The 27,228-nt window shown below is 35.3% G+C and overlaps 1 protein-coding gene across 3 annotated transcripts in view; it reads right to left on the bottom strand.

Annotated features, from left to right (window-relative positions):
* Nucleotides 1–24,060, bottom strand: part of LOC113411587 (arylsulfatase D-like) — a 37,984-nt gene extending 13,924 nt beyond the window's left edge. The window contains exons 1-11 of one of the 3 annotated variants that reach the window (XM_026666723.2): nucleotides 23,596–24,060; nucleotides 21,798–21,867; nucleotides 14,841–14,990; nucleotides 13,988–14,109; nucleotides 13,475–13,597; nucleotides 10,456–10,879; nucleotides 9,452–9,588; nucleotides 7,655–7,789; nucleotides 5,664–5,826; nucleotides 4,313–4,434; nucleotides 2,514–2,986 (exon numbers count right to left, since the gene is read on the bottom strand). In XM_026666723.2, the coding sequence (XP_026522508.2) occupies nucleotides 2,628–2,986; nucleotides 4,313–4,434; nucleotides 5,664–5,826; nucleotides 7,655–7,789; nucleotides 9,452–9,588; nucleotides 10,456–10,879; nucleotides 13,475–13,597; nucleotides 13,988–14,109; nucleotides 14,841–14,990; nucleotides 21,798–21,820 (1,758 nt within the window). In that variant the 5' untranslated portion in view covers nucleotides 21,821–21,867; nucleotides 23,596–24,060 and the 3' untranslated portion in view covers nucleotides 2,514–2,627. Of the gene's footprint in view, nucleotides 1–2,513; nucleotides 2,987–4,312; nucleotides 4,435–5,663; nucleotides 5,827–7,654; nucleotides 7,790–9,451; nucleotides 9,589–10,455; nucleotides 10,880–13,474; nucleotides 13,598–13,987; nucleotides 14,110–14,840; nucleotides 14,991–21,797; nucleotides 21,868–23,595 lie in introns of those variants that run through there. The other 2 variants (XM_087967066.1, XM_087967067.1) reach the window with 2 other exon arrangements.
* Nucleotides 24,061–27,228: the final 3,168 nt, after the last annotated feature.

Genomic DNA, 27,228 nt, shown 5'->3' with positions numbered 1-27,228 from the left:
AGTTCTGGCTGGCCATGCCCCCCCACCCAGTCACCCTCCCACCCAATGCTCGCTCATCCCGCCCGCCTGCCTGACATTTGCCTAAGGTATTTTTCTCCCCCCCTCCTGATAATCAGCTGTAGGTAAGATCAGTTGTGCCGGGATTCCCCTTGCTGAGGCCCAGAAAGGCAAAAAATGGAGAGAGGAGCTCAGCCCTCCTCCCTTTTTTGCCTTCCAGAGTCCCAGATGAGCCTTAGGGGAGCAAAAATGCCCCCCCAGAACCTTCTCTGAGGCTAGGAAGCTCCCAAAACGGAGCTTGGAGGAGTGCTGCATGCCCCTCCCATGCTCTGTTCCTTTTCTTCCTGAGCCCCAGAGGAGCCTTGGGGGAACAAAAACACCCCCCGAGGCTCCTCTGTAACTAAGAAGCTCCCCAAAATGGGTGGGGGCTGCAAAAAAACCACCCAGTCACATAGCTATGCCCACCAAGCCATGGCCACAGAACCAGTAGTAAAAGTTTTTGAATACCACCACTGACTTACAACTGTTGTACCCATCCCCATAGTCATGTGATCAAAATTCAGATGCTGGGCAAATGTTTCATTTTTATAACTGTTGCAGTGTCCTGGGGGCATGCAATCACCTTTTATGACCTTCTGACCAGCAAAGTTAATGAAGAAGGCAGATTCACTTAACAACCATGTTACTAACTTAACAACTGCAGTGATACACTTAACAACTGTGTCAAGAAAGGTCTAAAATGGGGCAAAACTCATCTGACAACTGTCTCACTTAGCAACAGAAATGTGGGGCTCAATTGTGGTCATAAGTTGAGGATTATCTGTATAGGGCGCAAACTTATATGTAATACTAGAGTGCAGTTAAGTACAGAATATTTGACTTGGTTTGCCTATGCACAAATAAAGACCCAAACTGAAAAAGATGTGAAACAAAGAGATATAGGAGTAAGAATGAAATAGAATTATACAAAGGTGACAAACATATAATAACAGGAATATAGATACTGTGATTAAAATAGGATACAGAAGCTGAACAAGTTAAAGAATGTATTAAATGAATGCTAAATGTAGAAATGGCATGGATATTTAGAAAAAATATGGACTAAAATATTAAATTTATTTTGTGCATTAAATTGAGACAAAATATTTAATAAAATTATACCTATGAAACTGAAATATATTTTAAAAAATTTCATGTAAATGTTACAATTGTGGAAAAGTGTTATTACCCTATGTGGCAGACTTGTGAAGTGCCCCCCTCCAAATATTGATTGGTTATACACAAGACATTAGTGACAACTACAGCAGTCCTCTTTCAGATGAAACCAGAACTGTACTTTTAAGAGTTTTTGGAAGAAGAACTGAGTAAAAAGCACTGTCTTATTGTTGTACAAAACCCTATGGCAAGATTACTATATGCACATAAATGGAAAAATAAACTGCAAATGTTGAAGATTAGCTATTTAAGGTTATGGTCTTGGCAGATATGGAAAAACAAAGATGACTAACGAGAAAGAACTTTACAGAGGCTTTTCTCAAAGAGTAGAGTCTGTTTATGAATTAAGATAGAGAAAATAATGGGATGATACAGGGTTTTGTAGATTAAATAAGGGGAGATAATGGAAAATTTAAACAGTGTTTACCATGGTATAAAATTAATAAATAATGGTTAATGATCTGTGATGAAAGAGAAAGTACACTATATTTTTTTAAGTTGGATATTAAGTTTGGAATTTGCAGATTTGTTTCTACATGTGTTTCTATTATGTTTATTTTATATGAGGAATTTCAATGAAATTTAAATAAAAACAAGAAAAATATGTTTCAAAATTCAGCTTATTGTATTCTTCATGCTTAAAAAAGATTTTGGAAAGATGAACACACTATGTATGATTTGAGCTAAAAAGGATAGGCTTTTTATCTAAATAAAATAAAACAGTGTTTATCATACATTTGTTCTATCCTGCCTTAAGAGATATTAGGAGCTAATCCATGGATTTATTTATTTGGTGCCTTATTTTTCCCCAGCCCGAATTAATCTGAGTATATAAACAAGGATCAGGCAGGCTGGCAAAAGCGGAAATAGTACTGTTAGCAGGAAGTTAAAAGACTGTAATAAGGAGAAGCAGGCTTTGGCAGGCAGTAGAGTTGAGTAAGCAGAGGCTGGCATCCTGACAGGAAGGTCAGGATCTAACTGGAAGATCAGGAAGTGGTGGATGATTATAACCAACTAAACATCATGGCTGTCTAGGCAGAGAAAAAGATTGGCAGAAATGGTACTAAAATAGTAACTTTAGTGGGTGGCTAAATCCTACCTATGCCCTTGAAGTAAAGCGAACTTGCTAAGTTCTATCAAGAGCTCTCTGTCCATTTTCCCCTTTAAAAATGGTTCTTCATATTCATTGGACTACTGGCAATCTACTTTTCTTATTTATGTTATTAATCCTGGAAACACAAACACTTGCAAGGAAACGCACATCTAAGCTGAGATGGGATCTTTCTTTGCAACACAACACATTTTAAACTGTTCTCTTTATTTCATCTTGTGAATGCTACATTATGAGAAGGCTTTTTTTTTTTCTAGACTTGATAAAACATGAAAGACAAACAACTTCAAAAATGACGACTGTATTACGTATTGTCCTTTTCTTTGTCACAATAACAAAATGGAAATGACCCACAGCATGGCTGGAGCCATGGTTTCCAGACAATGTTGTAGAAAGACAGCTGTGGTGGGACAGGAGTAAGAGTTTTGCGATGCTCTTCTACAGCTTTGTTTATTCTCTCAAGAATTGTGTAAAATTGTGATTCACTGTCTGCTGACAGAGGCTTGGCTTCTGAAGGATCTCTTGAGAGATGAAAAAGTAGAGGAGGATCATGATGGGTGACTCCTTCTCCAGAACATGGACAGTACTTAACGGCATAACAGGCTCCAGATCTTTCAGGTTGGAAAATAGGGCTCACATAATGGGCTTTCCACACATTTCCACCTGATAAAAAAGAATCTGATATATTAAAATGGAAGCAAACTATGAACATGTTTTAAACAGTCTAGTTTTCCCCCAATATAACTATTTTAATTCTAGATTGGCAACTGAGGCACGCAATCTTGTTATGTTGCCTATCAGCTGCATTCTCTTTTAAGAAATAAACATGCTACTGTTCCACTCCTTAATTTTTTTGTAACACATTAAAGGGGTAATACATTTACTTGTAATATAGCTTCACTTCTTTTCCTATCCATATTGCTTGCAGATTTTTTTTCTCTGTGATTTCTATATTTCGTTACGATGCAAGTGTACTGCAATCAAATACTATGTTAATGTCATGTTAGTTCTTACAGAATAATAGAAATTTCTGAATTAGGCTCACAGCAATTTTATATTAATTATTCTGACATCAAAATTAATCTTGCCCATGTCTTAAGACTTAGAACTAAAATTAGCCTTTTGAGTTTAATTATGCTTGGTATTACTATTTTTGGTGCTGGTAGCGGTATCAAGAATTTTTAATTCTCAGCACTCTCTGAGAATCTTTAATGTTAAATTCTAGATTAGGCAGTGTGAAGCATATAATCGCCAGTGTTTCCTGGACCAAAATAGTTTTCCAGGTTTCACATGAATGTTAGTTAATGCAGTAAAAATCACTAGGTATTCTACATGATTAAATATTTGCCTTTAAGGTTTTTTTTTTCCCAAAATGGAAGAGACTCTTACTTTGTCACAGATTATTTCCCTCTGAATAGATGTCCCAGATAAAAGCTAATGTGATTTGATTATGATGGAACATAAATATTATAAATAAATAAGCAAATAAAGTGGCTAGTTGGAATCATGTAATAACAACAGACTATCTATACTAGCATCTGAAATGCAAGAAGAAAGAAGCCAGCACCTTTTAATATATGGAGGATTTCTCAAAATCAAAGTAACAATTTTTGATTGAACTGTAAAGCATAGATATGACTATTCTTTGTAGAAGTTAAAAGAAACATACTGAAATACTGATCCACTATTTCTTCAAAATACTGACATTCCATCTTTTAAGAAGTACAGAGTACTATATCTATTTTTGAATGCATTTTTTTTAAAAAAAACAACAATTTATTTTGACATCCCTACATTTGGAAAGGGGTAAAAGTGGAAGGATACATTTTGATCCAATTGAGAAATGTCAAATTAAAATGCAAACCATCAGTCTGCATCAGTTCTGAGTCATAACACATAACCCTGCAAGCTAAAACACCATAAGCTTTTAAGGAAACAGTGCTTGGCCAGATAAATTAGGTTTTGTTTGGAGGAGCCTTTGATACTTACTCTCCTTCTCATACCACCGCACTGAATGTAAGTATATTCCACAGTAATGAAACATAAATTCATGCTCTGAATGCTGAACCAGACCCTGCAGCAAAGGCATCAAATTCCGGCCATCAATTACCCTAAAAGGACAACAAGCACAGAGTTCAACAGATGGATTTGGACTAATTCAGAACCTTGCATTAATAACACATAATAAAACATTTGTTAATAAACTGCATGAATATAGCTGGACATTGGCTATATACAGTCAAAATCACTTGAAATTCCAAATAGTTGTACATGTGAATTTTCTGGAGAAAATACATGGAGAATTCTACAGGCAGAAAAGATTCTCTATTTACTTCTGCAATTTCTAAATATTATTGTGATAGATTTGCAGCCTTCATTAAAGTGAACTGGAATTTCTGGTTGGGATGATGTTCCGAGTACAAAATACTAATATCATTGAGCACAAGTGAACAGACTTTTATGCTATCTTGATTCATTAGTTCTTATAAGATGAGTGGGAGAGACTTCATCGCAGAAGAACATCATTTCCTAAGTTCTCCTAAGTTATATCAAACAAGGCAGAAGATAGAACAGTTCTTCCTCACCCTGATGCATTTATTAAACCTTTTTCTTGTTTGCTTTTAAAATCACATCAACTAAAAGGGTATTTTTGGATTGCTTTCTTCCTTAGATGGGAGTCTTCATAAACTATCAAATATGTGATATAAACTGTTTTTTCTTAAAAAAAAGAGAAATATTTGTTTCCTTTCTTATTGCTGCCAATAAGACTCACATACATGTTCATGAAACCATGAAGAGTCAATCTTACTTTTAATGAGATCTTTACATGAGAAGAAGAATACTCAGTTTTCTCTCAAACACTTCCAAAATATTATTTTCCATTATATTGCTATGTAGGTAAGACTGGTAAAACTTTCTAGTAGGATTATTTATTCTTTTGGACACTGTAAGTGTATTCCACGGGAAGAATAGCAATTCAGCAATATCAAACAACTTCCCATCCATTCACCTAGCCATCTGGACTTGTATTCCTAAATGAAGAACAAATACATTCTGCTTATGTTACTTTTGATCATGCAACTGTCTTACCCCATTTCTGAACATTTATGAAAAATATATTTACTTCTTTAATTTGAAACCCCCCCAAGTTTTCCCACTGCTTCATCCATCTTTTTTCTTCTTTTAGAATAAAATCAGCATAGTTGCAGAATGAAAGGAAGAGTTTGAAATATTCTGAAAGTCAGTAAATCAGAATCAAAGCAGGTCTGTACCATTACGTACTTTTCACTAGTTTTGGGGATCACCAGGTTTAAGATATTAAGTTCGGTAGCATCCATACCTGTCTTGTGGCACTGTTTCACCAGCCAAGTGAACCACTGTGGAAAATATGTCCATTAAGCTTGTTGGTACAGCAATCTCTTTGCCCTCTGGCAGCACTCCTGTCCATCTAAATAATCCTGGAACACGGATTCCTCCTTCCCAGCCTCCCATGGCTTTTCCACCTTGAAATAACATACAAAATATTCTCTCTCTCTCCTTTCCTCCCCTCTCTCCCTCCCTCCCTCTCTGTATGTATGTATGGATTAAATATCTGATCATGGACAAATGAACCCAGAGTTCTCACTCAAGGCACAAATGACAAGATTATCCTTGCTTGCACACATCATGCAAAGATCTAGCTCTCTGGAGAAGACTAATGCTGGGAAAGATGAAAGGAATCAAAGAAAAGGTTGACCAGTAGCAAGGCATAGGCATAGTATGTTGTCCAGAGTCACTTCCTATGAAGCTATATAAATTTGATAAATAAATAAATACAGTAGTAAAGAGTGCACTTCTGGAATAGATGACACACCAGATTTTAGGGAGAAAATTTATGTGGTTCCTAAGCGTTGACAACTTAAGGGCCCTCCTCCTCCTCCTTCTTTGTATTAACAGCCCTTCATCTTCTTCCCTCTTGCCAGCCTCTTTTTATTTATTTATTTTATTTATTTGCCAATTGCTTACAAGATAATAGGTATAAGTATGTACATAGTTATGAATACATGAAATGGGTACATATAAGAAAAATAAAAGAAACAATAGGACAGGGACGGTAGGCACGTTGGTGCACTTATGCACGCCCCCTACAGACCTCTTAGGAAAGGGGTGAGGTCAATAGTAGACAGTCTTTTATTAGACTTGCAGCTGCTGCTGATTTCTTGATAAGGCTGTGTTTGTGAAAGGCTTTGCAAACACAGAGAACTTTCAGCCAGAACTTAGAGCTTCTAACACTTTGCATCTTAGCTAGATTGTAGGGTCAATAGGTCTTATAAACAAGAAACCCTTTTAGGACATCAAACTCCTAGAGCAAGAACCCATGAACAATTATTTAGATTTTCAACTGAAAGGAACTAAGCAGAAAAATAAAGCTACATTATTTATTTACTGAAATCATCTCTATGGCCATCCATCTTAAAGCAACTTTGGGGAGCTCACAAAAATCATAAAACAATAAGCAAATATTCTGAGTGATAATGATTCCCCTTGGGATGCCCCACAGCAACCCTTATTCCATATTGTTCTCATTGTACTCTTACAATCCCAGCACCACAGTAAAAAATCTAGGTCTTAAAGGGCCTTCCAAAAGGCTAGAAGGGAGGAGATCTGTTGAATCGCTGTGGAGTGCTGGAGCAGGCCCACCCTATCTGATCTAGATATTCTTAGGGAGAAACAGTCCCACAAATGATCAGTAAATCAAGCAGATGGTCAGGATGGTATTCATAAGCACATTGAGATCTACATATAACACTGCTTAGTCATGCTTTGTTTTTACCCAGGGGACTTATAATCATTAGGTCTTGCAAAATAGATCTTTCCAGGATAAGAACAGCAACACTGTTAACTCAGATGGATCTATGTGGGACATCATAGAGTTATTATTACAGCTCTTTCTTCAAGGATAAAAGCTTTTGTCCACATTCCTTCCTAATTACCCAAAGAGGATACTAAAAGGAGAAAATCAAGAAAAACTAAGAGATCTAGAAGATTTAACAATCATATTTTCACCTTGTAGATTGTGCAAGAAACTATGTTCTAACTTGCCTTTTCCATAGATAACTTCATATTTTCTATTAAATTGATAATTTATTTCACTCTAGCGAAGTTTTTTATTTGTAGGAATTAAACTCCTATTTTGCATCTTACGACAGCAGATGCATGCTTCATTGATCTACTAAATTTTGCTTAACCCAAATTTCAATGTTTCATATTTAAACTATGTTTCAAGTAATGTATCATGGCTTTTAAAATGCAAAACATTTTTTTAAGGAAACATATGAGGGTTACTCTCACCTTTGTATATACCATTCCAACCACCTCGTTGAATATTTCCTTCCTGAGCCTCTAAGTGTCCACCATGGTCAGAAGTAAAATATGTCAGAGTACTGTTCCTCAAATTTTCTTTATCAAGAGTATCCAAAATTTTTCCTGTAAAGTGAACATCACTTATGTATCACTAACTTTTAAGCCAGGCAAAATTCTACTATACCATCTACTTTTGGTGATCTCGATTAGTTTGTACATTATGCTGATATTGTTACATTATTTCATTAAATTAAAAACTAACTTTTCCTAACAAAATTCCAAGAATTGTGTAAGTAAGAGAGCCTAAGGGCATGTTTTTACTGCTAGATCTTTTAAAAGACCCAACGATCAGATTATGAATTTCGTTTCTTTCCAACAATCACTTTTTTCCATACTATTTATCCATGCCTTCATTTGCAATTTTAGAAGGCATATTTGACATGAAACAATAAATTGAGGACAGCATAATCCCTGGTGATGTCTATTTAGATACTCTTGTCAGGAGACATAATCCTGTTTGATATTTCAATCAAATTGTTATATTAATGTTTTAAGTTTTAGTCCTGGCATGTTGCAATGAATTGCAAGTTGAAGTTTTGAAAGAAGATGCCAAAAAATCCCATAAGATGAACACCTTTGTTATTGCAAATTGTTACTGCTTTTAAAACAAAAGCTCCTGTACATCATTACTGTCAATCATACTATGAACTATGACAGAAGTTTAATACACTTTCATATTTCAACTTGTATTGATTATTTTTTACTTTACCTTAACCTCATAATGGATTAGAGTATTATACTTTCTTATGGTTAATAGCTGGCAATATTTTTATTGTTTCAGAACCTTGCCAGGAACATTTTGATTTGATTCTATTTTTATTTACCTTTATGACTTTATTTTATTTTTAAATTCTATTTTAGCTCATTATCTCATTTTATCTCATTAATTTAATTTCATTAATTTTTATCTGCTTTGTGACACTGGTTTTATTTCAATAACTGAGACAGAGTACTTTGATTCTGTGTCGGTCACTTACATTCGTCACACATTTTTCACACTCCCTATGGTCACCTGATGAAAATTCAGACACTTGGCAACTAGTTCATATTTATGACGGTTTGCAGTGTTGAGGGGTCATGTAAATCACCTTTTGCAACCTTCTGACAAGCGAAGTCAACGAGGAAGCCAGATTCACTCAACTATTATAGTGATTCACTTCACAACTGTGGCAAGAAAGGTCATAAAATGGGCAAAATTCACTTAACAAATGTTTCAGCAACAGAAATTTTGGGCTCAATAGTGGCCATAAGTCGAGGACTACCTGTAGGCATGTATAGGATTTTAATGTATGGCTACTAACAATAAATATTCATCTCTTTCCCAGAGTGTCCTTGCTGATCACTTTTAACATACTGTATGTTTTTACATAAATATTATATCCCTGGTACAAAAAAGGTTGGGGACCACTGATTTACCTTATAAGTGGTAATAATATTAATTAAAAAAGTTCTGAGCTACCCTTATTTTGCTTCAAAGTTTTTATTTAGAAATTTAATTTTTTCCTGAAATTTCCCTCTTAAAATGAAGATGCGTGTTATACGCCTGTGCGTGTTATACGCCGATAAATCTGTAATTCTTGTTCTTAGTAATAGCATAACATTTGAATGATTTAATTGCTTTTTTATTAATTGTAGTTACACATATAGACACACAGCTTTGAGGTATCTTTTGATATATATGACAGCCTAGAAATAAAATTAAGAATATAACTAAGAAGTACCTACCCACCATCCAGTCCATCTCTTCTACATTGTCACCATATAATCCATGATTGCTCTTGCCAATGAATTTTTCTGTAGTAACCAGAGGTGTATGAACATGCAAGAAAGAAACCAAGAGGAGGAATGGACCTTGTTTCTTTCTAAAAAAGAATAAGGAAATTTTGCCTTTAATAATTATTCAATTAAATTATTATTTGGGGGAGGGGCAATTAATACTTTGCAAAATAATTGTTCTATTAGTACTTGATGCTTCGAACTAACCTCCAATAATCCTGTGTTCTTATTTATGAAAGCTCAACATGCTTCCTTGTTCTCTAGCATTTCAAGATTACTTGCTCTGTAAGGGGCATTGTATTTGTACTATAGTTCTCAGCTTAGATTCACACAGCCCTTGGTTGAATTTCAAAATATCTTTACAATTAATTAATCCATATTTAGCTAAAAGGTAATGTTAATTTTCTCGATGCTTCAGAAAAGCAAGAAAAAGCTGTTAAAAGAAGCTATCAGTGATCAACCTATTTTTTGTTTCAATTTTACTTATCAATGTACTGTATCCAATAGATTACCCCTAAAAAAATGAGGCTTTCATTAATAACAGCAATAAGTTGCTTGTAACTTATGAATGCATGGCTTACAGAGGTAGATTATATATGGCACAATTATAATAAATAATAGCTATTTCTTATTGAAACTGTTGCATTAATCAATCTATCTATCATCTATCTATCTATCTATCTATCTATCTATCTATCTATCTATCTATCTATCTATCTATCTATCTATCATCTATCTATCATCATCATCCATTTCTCTCTTTCTCTCTCTCTCTCTTTCATCCCATATACCAAATCTATATCTATATAATATCTATATTTAAGTGGGGTATCTATATATAGATGAAGCAGACAAACAATTGTAATGTGTTTCTTCTTTTGTTATTAATACTTTTCCTTGTTTTGAATTATTAAATAAAAAAATTAACATTTTTCCAGCAAAAAATAACATACCTTTTAATATAGGAAATGGCCTCATTCAGCATAAGAGACGCAGTTCTTTCTACTTTCATTGGCTGCTCTATAATATCATAGTTTCTCATTATAATACACTCCCAATATCTCAAAAAGCCAAATCTTGAATACCAGGAAATGAAGAAGAGGCAGTCAAACAAAGCCAAACAGAAGATGGCTTTCCAACTGAGAGAAACAAGATGAGTTAATTTTGCTGCTACACAGGTCAGCAGTGCAAGGGTAATTATCTGAGTATAAAGCCAGAGTTTCTTCTGCAGTGGCAGATTCAACTCAGAGGGGTGCGAGATTTCACAGTCATTCATTAGTGAAAATGGTACCCCATAAAAATAATCAAATCCATGATTTAATGGATGATGGCAGTAATCGTTGCGATATTCACAATTCATACCTTGATGCCACTTTCCTGAAATACATAATGAAAAAAACAAGACAAAACAACAAGCAAAGGAGACATGAATATCAGTAACAATAACAAAGACAGGTTTAGTTTAACAATATTTTTTTTATATTTCATAACTCATTTCAAACATTCTATTTTTGCAGCATCAGGAGGGAAAATTAGCTACAATTTTATTGTATATATAAAATTTTATTTTGCGTGAATGTGTGCATGTTTGTATACAGGTAGTCAATCCTGTATATATACATATATAGCCTGTCCATTCAATGTGTAACCCGAAGATTTGTGGGAGTGAATCTTGTACCTTGAACAAGATCACTCCCTCCTTTTGCCCATGCATTCTCTAATTGAATGCCAGACTTGTTAAATGCACATGAGGTATTTCATGATGGGGAACGACATGGGGCGGCTTCTGATAGAACAGGCCACCTGCCTAAGACCACATATGGCTGTGGTGGCAGACCTTTGGCACGAATGCCACAGGTAGCATGCAGAGCCCTCTCTGTGTGCACACACGCTGTCACTCCAGCTTGGCTCCGCTGCGTATGCACGTGTGCTTCCTGCTGGCCAGCTGGTCTTTGGGTCTCTGCCGGGCATGCGCGGGAGGTGGGGTGCATGCACGGGAGGACACACGTGCAAATGCAGTGTGTGTGTGTGTTGCATTTTGGGTATCACACGTGCTTTGGGCACTCAGTGCCAAAAAGGTTTGCCATCACTGACATAGGGCCTCTCTGACCCACTGAAATATCTCATGCTCCCCAAATTGCTTTCCCCACACAATTTGCCACGCTGTGTCACCTTGTGAAGACCCAGCAGTCTCCTCTCCAGCCTCATGTGCTCCTTCGTGGGCCTCCTCTGGCCTGTTGCAGATCAATATGGAGCCCCTGGAGGCTCCATTTTGACCTCTGACAGGCCGGAGGATGCCTGCGGAGGTCCAAACAGAATTTTGGACAGTCAGATCCAGCCCCCAGAGGATCCATTTTGCCTGTAATGGGCCGAGTGAAGCCTCTGGACAGCCAAATGGGCTTCTGAGGGCAGATCCACCCTTCAAAAGCTTCATTTCAGCTGGCAAGGTGCCTGGAAAAGCTCTGGATGTCCGAACAGGGCTTCGGAAGGGTGGATCCGCCCCTCAGAAGCTTCATTTCAGCCAGCAATGTGCCAGACAAATGTTGCAGAATCTCTGTGGTTGTTCATAAGGGGTGCAGTTGTAGGCCTTGTTTGGAAACGCTAGGGGGCCCTGATCATATAACTTCAAACATTTGCTAAGGGAATGCTCGTAACCCGGGATTACTTGTATATATATATAGAATAATAAAGAAAATACACACAAATGTATGTATATAAATGTCTATGTGTATGCACACACACGCATGCACACAGACACAAAAATTTATGTATGTATTTTTTTATTATTTATTATGTACACTTAAAAAGTATCAACTGATTTACATCAGTAACCCAAAATATATGTATAACTATTGATTAAAACATAATAACCAAACTGGCCTACAAGAAAGACCAAATGAAAAATAAAAGAAACCTGGAATGGCAAACATCTGAGTGACTGTGTGATCAACCATAATAATACTATAGGAAAAATTAAAAATATGATACAAGGCATCTTTCACAGGAAACAAATATTAAAAAATAAGGTTTATCTAAAAAGACTTCTAACAATCTTTTATCTTTCAATTAAAATAAATTGATTTTAATCAAAAGATTAAACTACTGTAAGTCTTGTTTAATATTTTAAAGATTAACCAATTTGATCTTCAAAAGAAGCAAGATGTTAGACAATAACTTATTTTCTTGAATACCTAACATGTATATATCAATCATATACAGATATGATGGTATTAAATATTTTTGAATTTGTATGAATTATTCCTAATTCCTAATTCAATTCAATTCAATTATTCATAATTCACTCCTAATTATTATTTTCTATTGATGATCCACCCCAAATATGGAGATAGTCCATTAATTTAACAACTGAGAAATTTGATGGGATTTGAATATTAGTAGCTCAGGTGGGTAATTACGTCACTGATTTGAGTTCCAAGCTTGGCGATTTGGTTGCAAATGTTTTGTCCCCATTTGAGGAGACATCTTTAATACACTTTGGATTGTCTTTGTCTAAGGGAGGACTGGTTTGTCTGAGGGAGGTTTGTCTGAGGGACGACTGGCCTTTCTGAGTCCTGGTCTGATTTCAGATTGTGTGATTGGCTGCTATAGTTGCTGAAACATTTGTTAAGTGTTAAGATAACATGTTATCCTTTATCTAGAATAACCCGTTTCTAACTTCCATTTGATCTTTATGGAATAATTTCAGCTCAGTTCATCAACTGAAGCAAATTCATTTTGCAACCAGGTGCTTAGTTAATCGTAAATCGAATGGAATATTTTCTCAAATTAAAAAATTAGCATATGTTTCTTACCAAACAAGGCTAAATAAAATCTTCTGTTTTACTTGGAAACTTCAGATGAAGTTATTAGTAGAAAGGACAGTTCTGATTAAAATTATCAAAGGGAAAGCCATGTAATATGTTGCTTTTTCTTTTACCCAGACATTTGCAGGCAAATAAGTAATGTCCTTACCTATTAAACCTGTACTGTAGCCTTGCTTCTGCAATATCTTTGCAAAAGTGGTCTCATTTGTAGGAAGACCACCAGAACCAGCAAGTGACTGAAGAACACGATAACCAACGGTTTCTTCCATACCTAAATTTAAAACATAAATTAAAACAAGATAACCAGTCCATGTCTCTGGACTGTAATCGGTCAACCATCTATGCAACTAGTGTCATTTTTTTTAAAAAAAAATCAGTAGGCAGTTAATGCTGAAAACTTTCTTGGGAAAAGAGAGATCCAGTAAATTTATTGTTCAACAGCCTTCCAGATAGGCTGGGTTACATTTTTTGGAATTATAATCTAAATTCTGAAACATTGGAAATTTGTAAAACTCTTCTGCTTTTGGAATATATGGTAGAGCTCAACCAATTATTTAGCCCAAGACAATAATATTATTACTTACCACAAGACAATAATATTCCATATAAAATGATTTTCCACTATTATGTAGAAACTTGATATTTAAATATGATAACAAACCTGATCGGATTGCATATCTTCCAGTTAAGAAAGCAGTTCTGCTTGGTGTGCAAAGGGGAGCTGCAGCAACATGCTGAGTAAGTTTAATCCCTTCTTTTGCTAACCGATCAATATTAGGAGTCCTAATAAAAGATGTCAACAGTTTCATTGGAACAGTTGGGAAGTGGGGGGTGGAACAGAAAACAATTAGCCACTTTAAAACAGAGCAGAGCATTCTTGCCTGTGTTGAAATTCACTTAAATTTAGAAACATACAAGTATGAACGTGTTTGTTGGATCATTCTTCCAGCAATGGGATAACTTGGGTAATGGTAATGAAACAGAGAGAAACATTTTATACAATGGAAAAAGACGATCATAAGGATTCTATTCCTTCAGAAACAGCGGCTAATATTTGGTGATTTTTAGATATGAAGGCAGTGTAGACAGATGCCATATAAGAAGCCCCTGCAGGATCTGAAAAACTGCACAACTGTTTCAACATCTGTTTCTATTAATATCATGGAATAAAAGCTGACCAGCTCCAATTAATAATTTAATTAACAGTTAAAATTTAGAGGGGAAAAATCCGTAATATTGTTATCTTGGAAATACATATAATAGTCTTATAAGTATTACTGGGCTTATAACTTTTTTTTTTTTTTTTACAATTTCTAAGATATATATATCTATTCCTAGATTATAAGCAATACATTACCAGTATTTATCTATTCTTATGCTGTGTATAGAAAGAGCATGATTACTCAATGATCTTTTTCCAATTATTATGTTATGTCCCTACAAGCTTTACAAATATTTGCACTTGGATCTATGAAATAAACACATGAATTAGGCACTGGTACGAAATATTTTACCTAATTGTAGTATTTCCATAGCAGCCTAGATCTCCAATGCCGAAATCATCAGCCAATAAGATGACAATATTGGGCTTGTAGCTGATCAAAGCATCCAATCCACGTGGCTTCAGAATTAAGTAGAAAATTAGAACTAAAATTTGCTGTCTCCTAAAAAGAAGACAGAACAGTTAGACATTTTAGCAAGATCTCAAGGAAGGCTGTTCTTCATACATATTAGCATTTATAGATGGCTATAAAATTGCACAAGTCAACAATGGACTAGATTGTATGAAAGGAATATGCTGTTCTTCAGTCTCAAGGACATTAATGTCAACTGAGAGAGCCTGTTTTTTTTCTGCCTGAAGGTAATCAGAAAGTGTTGTCCCACATTTTCTTACTGAAATCAAAATGCATCAGACTAGAAAGCAGTGAAAACACATCAGGCAGAAAAAAACCCATCTGAACTTAAGGATTCAAAGAATAATGCATACTGAGTCTCAGCTGTGGATTGTTAAAACACAGATGTCAAGAACTTTGACTCCACTACTAGCATGAAACAGTGCAGTTTCAAGCAGCCATTTTTCTCTTCACTTTTGCCCAAGATAGAGAGTTTTTGAAGTTTTCAAACAAATGACTTGGCTTCAATATTTTCATAATGCTTTATATTTCCATAAAGAATTCTTTTCCCAAGTATACTTTTTAAAAAAACATTGAAGACTGCATTGCAGCATTCAGTAAACTATAATTTTTGAATCTCAAGTATGGATTAAATGAATTTCTTGGCCACCCATAGTGAACATAAGAAGGCAGAAGAGGCAAAGTCACAAGCCATTGCTTGTTATTCTTCTTGGTTTAAAGTAGACACAGGAAGGCAATTGAGAACAAGGGGCATGAACATCAACTAGCAGTTAAACTGCCTGACAAAAAATCCCTGTTCTCAAACCACACTGATAATAAACAACACCAGTTTCATTGGGAAGGAACAAAAATCATGGTCATACCAACACCTGTCACACATCTGAATTTATTGAAGCCTGTTATTCTATTGTTGAAAGGTGTCAAAATGCCTTTCCTTCGAGAATTCGATTTTCCCGCTGGGAGAGCTCCGGCGCAAGGATACGGACAACTGCTTGAAAGCTGGATCTTTTTATTTTTCAGGAAGGCGAGGGACAGCAAGAAGTCTGCGTTTCTGGGCTAGCTGGCTTCTTATGGTAAGTCCCTGGTTTTTATACCCTTTTCTCCCTTTATGAGTTGATTTCGTGTGAATGTTTGTATTTGTGCTTAATGTTTCAAATCCTGTCGGAGTTTGTCTTTATTCCCGCCGGAGGGCAAACTCCGCGGGGTGCGGAAGGCAAACTCTGCGGGGTGGTTAGATTGTATTATCGGTTTTTCCTAATCTCTTTTAGCTTTACAATGGGTTTTTTTTTATATTTGTTTTGTGGCAATCTCCTGTCTGTCTCTTTTGTAATTTATATATTTTTGTGTCTTTTGTCTGTTTGTTTTGCTTATTTGGTATGTCCTGTGTTTGTAAGGGTTTTCTTTTCTTATTTGTCTAGTTTTCTTAATTACTTGGGCTTTTGTCTATAGGGATTCTTTAATACCTTTTATTTGATTCCTTTTCCTATGTAAGTTTATTTTGTGGCTGGCCTGATGTTCCCTTTGGGCTTTTCCTGCTTGAATGACACCACTGTCTTCATGAAGTTCCCTTTCCACACTATCAAAGGAACAATGAACAAGCATACTAATCTAGATCCACCATATGAATATGTAAAAAACCAGACCATTTGAATGACCAATCAAGAGAGAATCAACCAGCTGCTCAGGATTTAAATATAGCTCCAAACGGACAACCAATCACATGATCAACTGACCACACAAGACATTTATAAACTAAGGAGAATAGGATGAGAAAATCCTGCTGATGATGTTACCGAGACTGGTAATGAAACATTGAAAAACTAAATTGAAAGAAGCTTGGAGAGCAAACCACTGCCAAAATCTGAAGAGACTGTATTTATTCTCTTGTATATACATTTGCCTATCACCACCTTCTTTCTAATGTACACAACAGTTTAGAAACTTGTAAATTAAGAACAGGAATAAAAACAAACATACAGGGTATATTTTAACATACCCATGCAGCTCTTGCTAAAATGGTCAAAATTAGAGGTGTGTTATAATTTTATTTCAAATATCATTAAACCAATACCCCATGAACTGTAGCAGTATTCTTTATTTCAGCATGAGGTAAGTGATGAAATTTTTAATGATCTTGTTGTGAAAGTTAGAATTACTAATGCAACTATGAAAACATGGTTTCTGCTAAAATGTTTGTTTGACATTACGAAAATACAAGTGATAGTTAAAACTTGATTACATCCAAATATGCAGCAGAGTATAATACAGTACTTTATACATTGTGTCATCAATGATTAAAAATATTATAATACAAAATAGCTAAAATATTTTTAAATTGTCACTATAATCTACAAATAAAACTAATATGAATATTGAAGTGATGAAAATTATAGTGTTACATTAAAATCATGTGATACAATATCTCAAAAGCAGATTTGATAGTGGCTTCAGCTCCTCTGATCTCAGAAAGTATTATGGAAGGACTCAATGCACTTCCTTATTTTGTAGCCATCTAAAGAAGTTGGGGAAACCAAATATATTAGTAGAAAGTTATTTCATGCATTACAGACAGGATTTGGTGAAGATCATCTAGTTTCTTCAGTAGATGCTAGCAAAGCTCCAAAAGTATCAGAGGTTCAATATCATTTGTCTTTCAAACATTATCTAAGGTTGTTCTCTAAGGAAACTGACTTTCAAGGGCATTTCTGGTCTGATGTCTTTATGTTTACCTGCAGCTGTTGCTTTTCATGGTTGAAGATGCTGTTAGTATTTTAATGATGGAAATAATCTATGCCAGACAAAATATATATATTTTGGAAATGCAGAAAGAGTATCTCCAAAGGGCTTCATTTTAAAGAATATGTTTGAAATTGTGGAATGCTTAAATGTCAGAAAATTCACTTGCTGCCCATTGGACTGAGAGCTGCACTGCTTCCAATAGATCAGCCATATATTAATAACAGTGAAGTTACTAAGTTTAGAAGAACAAAATTGCTTTCTCTGAATCTCACAGGTGTTTCTTGAATTCATGAAAGATTGTAAAAAGGGAGTTTAAAATGTAAAACAAAACAAAACCTACCCTCCCACACCTGATTATTCTGGAGGGTGTAGTAGTTGTTTTTGCTTTCAAATCTTCCATCTTTCATGTAGCAGTGGGAGTTGGTCACCTTTCCCACTTGGTTCATTGTTAAGATTAAGATCTTTCTTTTGGATAAATAAAGGTAGTCCTCGATTTACAACAGTTCGTTCAAAGTTATAACAGCACTGAAAAAAGTGACATGACCATTTTTCACACTTAGGACTATTGCAGCATCCCTATCGGCACATGATCAAAATTCAGATGCTTGGTAACTGACCCATATTGTAGTATCCTGAGCTGCAACATCTTGGGTTCCTGTGGCCATTTTTGATGACCTTCTGACAATTAAAGTCAATGGGGAAGCCAGATTCACTTAACAACCATGTCATTAACTTAACAACTGCAGTGCTTCACTTAACAACTGTGACAAGAAAAGTTGTAAAATGGGACAAAATTCACTTAACATCTCACTTAGCAACAGAAATTTTGGACTCAAATGTGGTCGTAAGTCCAGGACTATCTGGAAGCAGCTTATTTTTAGATCAAGAATGTTGTGCAGTCATAGTCTCCGCTAATTAGGCATGAATGCATCAAATAACTATTTCAGAAACTCCATTTTTCCCTCCATTGCAGTTAAACATTCTCAGGTTGAAATTACAGTCTAGGCCAGGGGTCAGCAACCTTAAACATTCAAAGAACCATTTGGACCCGTTTCCCACAGAGAAGAAAACACCGGGAGCCACAAAACCGTGGCTGACTATTTGCTGAATGGCCACAAAACTACCATATGTATGTGAATTAAATGTTCTGTTCTCTTCTGAAACTTTTTATTTCTTGGATTTATCCATGGTTGGCCTACTGGGGGTTGAAAAACTCAACAAATCACATGCCAGTGGGTGTCGCACATTGGCAGTTGTGACGCATATTTTGAGCGATAGAGCCATAGCAGAGGGATGAAACAGCCACATGCAGCTCTAAAGCCGCAGATTGCTGAACCCTGGTTTAGGCTGGTTTAGGCTGTCAGGAAGCTTTGCCTGGATACAAAGTCTTTAATATTGTCATTTTAAAGGATTTCTTCTTTTTTAAAAATTTTTAAAATAAAGTTTATTTAAGATTAATATATTTAAAACATTTAAGATTAATATATTTAAAACATTTAAAAACAAACAAATATATATACATACATACATACATACATACATACACACATACACATACATACATACATATACACATACACATACACATACACATACTACATACATACATACATACATACATACATATATATATATATATATATATATATATATATATATATATATATATATATATACACATTTTGTAGCAGGTATTGAGCATTGGTTACACTTTTTTTTTTCACCCCCTAAGATTGACGTGATCTGCCCTGTTATAATACCTTCCTCGTTCTTTTAATGTTTTAATTTCACAGAATACTTTATGATTAAATGCATATCTTCCATAGTTTCATAGCTTATCTAGTGGTCAAATATTGCTTTTTCTTTAACCATTCATACCAACAATTCCAAATTTTATAGTGGTCACTATCTTTGTTTTCTTTTTTAATAATTTAGTTAGGCTATCCATCTCTGCGCACTCATGAATTTTTTTAATGAAGGGACAGTAGACAGTTTCCAATTTTGTGCATAGCTTATTCTCACTGCCGTTATAATGTGCAGGATTAAATATTGATTTTTTTTCTATTTTTAAATCTATCATAACCAGCGAGAAGGTTTCAGGTTCAAATTTTACATCCTGTTTAGTTATGTTTAGAATCCAATTTTTAATATTTTTCCATAACTTCTGGGCATATGGACATGTCCACCACAAATGAAAGTATGTTCCCTGGACGCAGTTACACTTCCAACAATTTGGCCGGAGATTCGGAAACGTCTTAGCCAATCTCGCAGGTGGCAGATGCCAGCAATACACCATTTTATACAGATTCTCTTTGTATGAGACTGACAAAGTTAAATTTGTAATTTATTTCCCAAATATGTTTCCACTTGTCTAGTTCAATACTGCGGCCCACGTTTTTTGCCAAATTATCATACATTCCTTAACTGTTTCTTCTTTTAATTTGTAATCCAAAAGATGTTTATATATTTTACTAATCAATTTCCTTTCCTCTCCATGCCAGATCTTGTCTAATTCTTTGTAGGTCATATTAAAACCAAATTGTTCTTTATTTTTTTTATAATGCATTTGCATCTGTACATAGGACCACCATGCTATCTCTTTTCCTTGGATTTGTATTTGATTTAAAAGATCTCTTCTTAACAGCCTTCTGAAGTGGTTGCAACAGCTGTACAAATGGTAGCTGCCTTGAGAAGTTACTGAATCTCAGCAGCTCAGGAGCTCTCACTGTAATTTCTTATAGTCAATGATGGAGAATTCTGCTGCTAGTTAAGCCTCACTCTCAATCTGTCTAGGTCCCACTGCAGAGGCTTGCTTCTCTGTGAACACTGTTATTATTACTTACATTATCCTTCTTCTTAAGTCCCAAGAGATCATCATTGGTTTTGTTGCTTGGATAGTTCATACGAGAGGTTCATTTCTGTTGTTTATTCTTTCTTCCCATTGTATTATAATTTTTTAAAATAAAAACTTTTCTCGCCACCTTTGTTAAGTGAATTGCTGCAGTTCTTAAATTAGGAACACGGTTAAGTGAATCTGGTTTTCCCATTGACTTTGTTTGTCAGAAGGTCACAAAAGGGGATCACATGACTCCAGAACACTGCAACTGTCATAAAAGTGAGTTAGTTGTCAAGCATCCAGCTGGGATGTTGTAATGGGCATAAGTGTGAAAAATAATCCTAAATCACTCTTTTTCAGTACCATTTAACTCAACTAGACACAAGAACAGTTTTCCCCCGAAAGCCATCACTCTGCTAAACAAATAATTCCCTCAACACTGTTCAACTATTACAAAGTCTGTACTACTATTACTATTAATCTCCTCATCACTCCTTATCGCCCATCCCCTCCCACTTGTGACTGTATGATTGTAACTTTGTCGCTTGTATCCTTACAATTTATATTGACTGTTTCCTAGCATGATTTGATTGCTTATTGTACCCTATGACTATCATTAAGTGTTGTACCGGATGATTCTTGACAAATGTATCTTTTCTTTTATGTATACTGAGAGCATATGCACCAAGTCAAATTCCTTGTGTGTCCAATCACACTTGGCCAATAAAGAATTCTATTCTATTCTTTGGTCACTAAATGAACTGTTGTAAGTTGAGGACTACCTGCAAAGTACTCGGTCAGTAAGCAGGGGTGTCAAACTCACAGCCCGTGGGCTGGATGTGTCACGTGCTGGCCACACCCATCCCCGGTTTAGTGAAAGGGGAAAAAAGTTGTGATACGTCATGTGTCATGAGTTTGACATTCTGCAGTAGAGAATAAAAACTAATTAATATATAATTGGGTTCTAGTGAAATAAAACAAAATGAGTAATCAGACACTTTAACACTTTAATCAGGCAATTTCACTCTATAATCTCTAAGGCCAGCTTTCTTGGAATTGTAGGTGTTAAAGAAGTTAATGGTGAATAAGGTGAAAATGGTGAAAAACTTTGCTGGTTTCCATATTAATTGATACTGGATTGCAATAAATTTAAAAGTATTAAATCTAAAATGTTTATAAAATGCAATTGTGCCAGATTACTTTATACATTTATATTGAGACATTAGTGAATTAATAAAGAAAATAATGTTTGTTTTATTTACCAGAAATGTGCACAACACTTCATGATCTCTTTCAGGAAAGTCAAGTTGTGGACAAATGAGAAATCTGAGACTAGAGGAAAACAAGACAATATTAGAGAAAATCCAGATAATTGCAAACTGTATTGTATTGACATGCTATAAATATTAAATTCCTTCAAAGTTTGTTCACAGATGTTCTCAGCCAATGAAAATCATTTGAAAGCTAAGGGGTTTTTTTTTGTGCTTTTTTTCTTCCTCGGATTTCTTACAGATAACTTTTAATGGTGAAAGAGGGATTAACTTCTTTTACCATGCTTCTGCCCAGATAAAACGAATTATTTCATATTTCCTCATATATTTATGTTTTTTTCAACTTGTTCATCCTTTTAGAGTGCTGCCTCTTTTACAGATGGATGGCTTTCCACTGTGTTTGAAAATAAAGCCTATCATTCTTCATGCTGCCTGGAATGGCTAAAAGTAGACTCTAAAAGATTGATAGGTGTTGCATTGAAATACGCTAATTGTGAAACTCCTGATTGTCCAAATCTCTATTCATAAATGTTACCAAACTTTTAGAAGTCACATATTAATGTAGACATAAAACATGATTGCACACAAACAAGCTCAAGAAATTCCATTTCATACCTCCCTGGACACATAGCCTGCTAGGCACAGCCCACACCAAGATGCTTTCCTACAATAAAAAGTGATCAAAACAAATAAACTAAATCCAGGACCCTCTAATTTATTGCAGGCTATCTTCACATGTCACTAAAATATGCTGGAAAAGTTAGAGGTACACATTATAGAAGTCTAGAGATATTTCCACGTGGATGTGGCATACTTTCCTTCTCTCTCTCTCACACACATACAGAGTTTATAAAATTATATATTTTGAAATGTATAGAAAATTATGAATAATAGAGGAATGTTGTAATGGTATGTGGGAATGACCCTGAGGAGATAAGTGGAAGAGCCACAGACTAGACCAGAGGCAGTTGAGCCCGCAGAACAAATGGGGATATGGCAAATGTCTCAGAAGGGACCCTCACCAGTGTCATCAACTGCAAAGGTGAGAGAAGGACTTTCAAACTTACCAGATTCTGTTAATGTAACCATACAATAAAGTTAGAGCTAGTGCTTCTGGATTTCGAGGCTGACAGGGAAAAAGCCTGCAGGCGAGTCACTGGACTCAGGATGATCTATCTCAATCAACCAGTCTGGTTAACAGCAGCTCCTGCATGTGTGCAATACATGCAGCAGAAACCCCTTTGACGAAGTAAAACAGACCCTCCACAGAAGGAGATGGTGTAATTTTGAGAGAGCATCTGATGAACTTCAGCACCCTTACCTTTTTTGCTGGGTTGAACTATGTAGTACACTGATGACTAACTAAGTCAGATCTTTGTCTTGTGAACATCTCTTTTTTTTAATGGCATCTCATTTCCAAAAATGTTTGCATTAAGCTAAGCATATTGCATATGATTTTAACATAACTTTATTTTAGATTATATGGCATCTCCTTAAGTCAGGAAAAAGAAAAAGGTAACGTCCATGTTACGTTAGAATTAAATTAATTCTAATTTAATTTAGAATTAAATTAGCAATTAAAACAGTAGCATTAAAAAAGCATTTCTTGCAATCATGTCCAAAGAAGCATTTTTGAAAGAAATATTTTGTGCAGAGAAACTTGTAATAGATGTTATCAAGCCAGTCTATTTTAAACTCTCTGGCAAGTTTATTTTTCCGTGCCAGAAATTCATTTGGATTTTCAAATTGCTTCTATGTTTAATCTGAAAAAAATATATGAATATATTACCTGGAGAAAACTCATCAGTTCTCAAGAGATAAAGCAGCAGCAATAGCCACAATAGCAACTAGACAGCTTGGCTGGAGAGCAAACTTTATTCCTAATTTTTCAAGAATGCTGAACTTCATTCACGTGCGTAGCATCTTTTATCAGCCTCTGCCGGACGCCAATAAGAAATTCCTCACAGTAATCCCATCTGCTCATGCGTACTTGTAAGCCTCGTAAAGGGAGGAGGACAGGATAGCAGATAACGTAAGCTACGCTACGTGGGAAATTCTACAAGCTCGTCTCTGTTTCCTTCCTCAACCTGAACTTGCTGATTACATCAGTTAACATTCGGCTGCCCATATGGGACTGATCAGAGAACAGAGAGGTTTTTCAGAGTTCGGCCTCACACGGCATAATGGCTGGTTCCCAGTCTCCAAAAAAAAGGACGTCACATCCTTTAACTGAAGTCTTTCCAAAACAGTAATGAACACAATGAGCTATTTTCAAAGCTTTCCATCTAGGAGAAATCAAAACAGCTGCTACAGGAAAAACAAGCTTTGCAGCATTTCAGCAAGGAGGGTTTCTTACAAATATAGACTATTTTTTAAAAGTAACTTTTTGAATATAATTGTAATTAGGCATATAATTTTATAATGCCTTCTTTCCTGTTTCTTGTACTGATGTGCTATGCCTGTATTGTATTTAGTTATACTTCATGATAACTAAGGTTCTTCATAAGTGTTTGCAAACTCTTGGAATTGCAGTGTCCATACACTAATGCCCTATCCTATTCTATACAATTTCTTCCCCCCAAAATTATTCAATGTTTATTTTGTAATTCAAATGAGAGGAATAACAAGAGATTTTCATGTAGTAGATGCCAGCTCTTCCATGAATTTTGTAAAGAAATTTCAAATGCATCTCACAAATGAGATAAACAAGAGCCTCTTTTTAGATGAAGAAAATATTTAACAAATCGCAGGACAGTTCAGCACAACGTTACTTTAAAACCTAGCTAATTCTAGTTAATTACCAACTCAGATACATTATTATATCATGGTGGTTGTTTTTTTTCCTGCAACTTCTTCAGTGGGAAATGTTAATTGCCTGAGGGGCATGCCCCCTCCCATGGAATTGGCAGGAAGGTATGACTGCATGGGCCTTAGTACCACAGAGCAAGAACTAGCCAAGCTGTCAAGCCTGACATTGACATATGTATAGCCATTTTATTTAGCCTCTTTATATATTCTTTCTCTTTCTTTCTCTTTGTGTGGGTGGAAGGGTTTAGGGCAGGGGTTCCCAATCACCGGTCGGAACCTTGGCAATCCTTTAAGACTTGTGGACTTCAACTCCCAGAATTTCTCAGCCAGCAAAGCTGGCTGAGGAATTCTGGGAGTTGAAGTCCACAAGTCTTAAAGTGCCAAGGTTGACACACTGGTTTAGGGCTTACCATGTTCCTAAGGTGGGAGGAGTGGAGATACAGAGAGTTGTTTAGGCTTGGTGGTGTTTTTTTCCCGTGGGAACGAAAGCTGACCTTGCTATAACCTGAAGGTGGAGTTTGATGATACCAGGCAATGTTGATTTACTTCTATTGGAGAATGTGACTTTTAAACGTTGTTTCTAACTTCCAATATTGTGTGGTGTAATTCCGGGTTATGTCAGATCCAAAATTACAACAGACTTTGCCGATTTGATGTTATTCTAAATAAAAGAAATTATTATGGAAAAAGAAAACAGCAAAATCCATCTATTAATAATGAAATTAATTATTAATTTTAATAATTTTTTAGTTTAGGTTTTGTTTTTATTAATCATAAAAACAGTAGAGATACTAAAAACAATAATAAATGCATACATGATTTTTTTTTTTTTACACTACTGTTATTGTTACATATTGACACTTGTTTTTCCTTTGCTTTTTCCTAATAGGAAAAAGCAAAGGAGAAACAGACAGAAGTATCAACATGTAACAATAAGAGTAAAATAATTTTTATTTATGTATTTATTTATTTTTTTACTATATGTTTTCTTTTTATGAATAAGTATTGTCAGGCAGGGCATATATCATTTAGGAAGAAACAAAGGAAAAACAAGTATCAACATGTAACAACAGAAGTGTAACAAAATTTTTTTAACTAAATTTCTTTATATTGGCTTATTTATAATTTTGCTAATTATATCAACATGTTTATAATTATCAACAATTTGTATTTAATTAATACATAGATAGGGATCTCTTTATTTTTCCACTGTTGTGCAAACATAATTCTAGCCGCTGTTAACACGTGTAAAATTAAATATGTATTATATTCCCTTTATTTATGTGGGCACCAACAAAAATATTTCTGGTTTTAAAATTTAAATCTATATGTTGCTTTACCATTTTTTCTAACCTTGACACAATCTTGAATAGCTGTTTGAGTACTAGCAGAGCCCAATACTGAACCTAATTCATATATTCCAGTTTTTTAAACTGAGGAATAAATTTCAGAAAAAAATCAGTATTGCTCTGTGAATCAATATTAATGATTATTGTGATTTCATAGAAAATGTATTAAAAGATTCAGAAAAATATACAATTCTTTGCAGCATTAAAAAGGCTATAGATATTGCTAGAACTATTGCAGTCAGCTCAGCAGAAGCGGAAAGGGATTTCTCACAGATGAACATAATAGGTTCAGAGGGCAGAAGTCGTCTAATGGTTTCCAATATAACAAACCTGCTGATGATCAGTCTAATTGGCTTACCTCTGCAAGAATGGGACCCTGTTCCTATAGTAAAGAAATGGTTATGGGCACATCACACAGCTGATGATCATTTTGTCAAACAAAAGAAAACTAACTGAGGACGCCAATAAAAAAAGCAATTTGGTAGTACTTTAAACAGTTTTATTGTTTTTTGTAATGTTTTGTTATGTAATAGTTTTTGATTAATATTTTAAAATGTAACAAATCTAGTTTTGTGTACCTTATTATTATTTAAGCATTAAAGACATGAAATAATAAACTACCTTTTGTTTTGGTATATCTTTTTTTTATACTTAAAAAAGTCATTAGGGCAAAGTAGTGATGTTGAGTTGGCCACGTCCAGCCAATCATGTGATCACCAAGCCATGCCTAGCTGGTCACGTGATCACCAAGCCAAGCCTGGCTGATCATGTGATCACCAAGCCATGCCCAACCAGTCACGTGACCGCCAAGCCACGCCCAGCCAGCAAGCCACGCCTACCCAGTTACATGACCAAGCCACACCCACAAATTAGGCCACACCCACAGAACCAGTTGTTAAGAAATTTAAATCCCACCTCTGCTACACTTATGTCAATTTTGGGCTTGACAGGACCATTTGCTGAGGTTGCTTATAACAATGCTGTACATATCAGTACTGGGCTAAATCCTTTCCACATTAATACTGGGATGGAGTTCATTCCCATGCCTGAATTGCTGAGGGGACCCCACCCCCCAATCCATGTCAGTAATTGAATGGATGGATGCAATTAAGAAGTACTGGGAAAACACAAAAAAGGCTTTGAGTAAGGCAGTACAAATCCACAAGATGCAGGGTGACAAACATCGTTCGCAGCAACCAGAGTTTAAAATGGGAGATAACGTTTATTTGTCAACTAAACATTTGAAGTTACATTTATCTTCTAGA

The sequence above is a fragment of the Notechis scutatus genome, chromosome 5, assembly GCF_049901735.1.
Source record: "Notechis scutatus isolate UNSWTSFEM ecotype Mainland chromosome 5, rNotScu1.2, whole genome shotgun sequence".
Lineage (NCBI taxonomy): Eukaryota > Metazoa > Chordata > Lepidosauria > Squamata > Elapidae > Notechis > Notechis scutatus.
The sequence above is the reverse complement of the archived record's forward strand: the minus strand, read 5'-3'. Positions and strand labels throughout refer to the sequence as shown.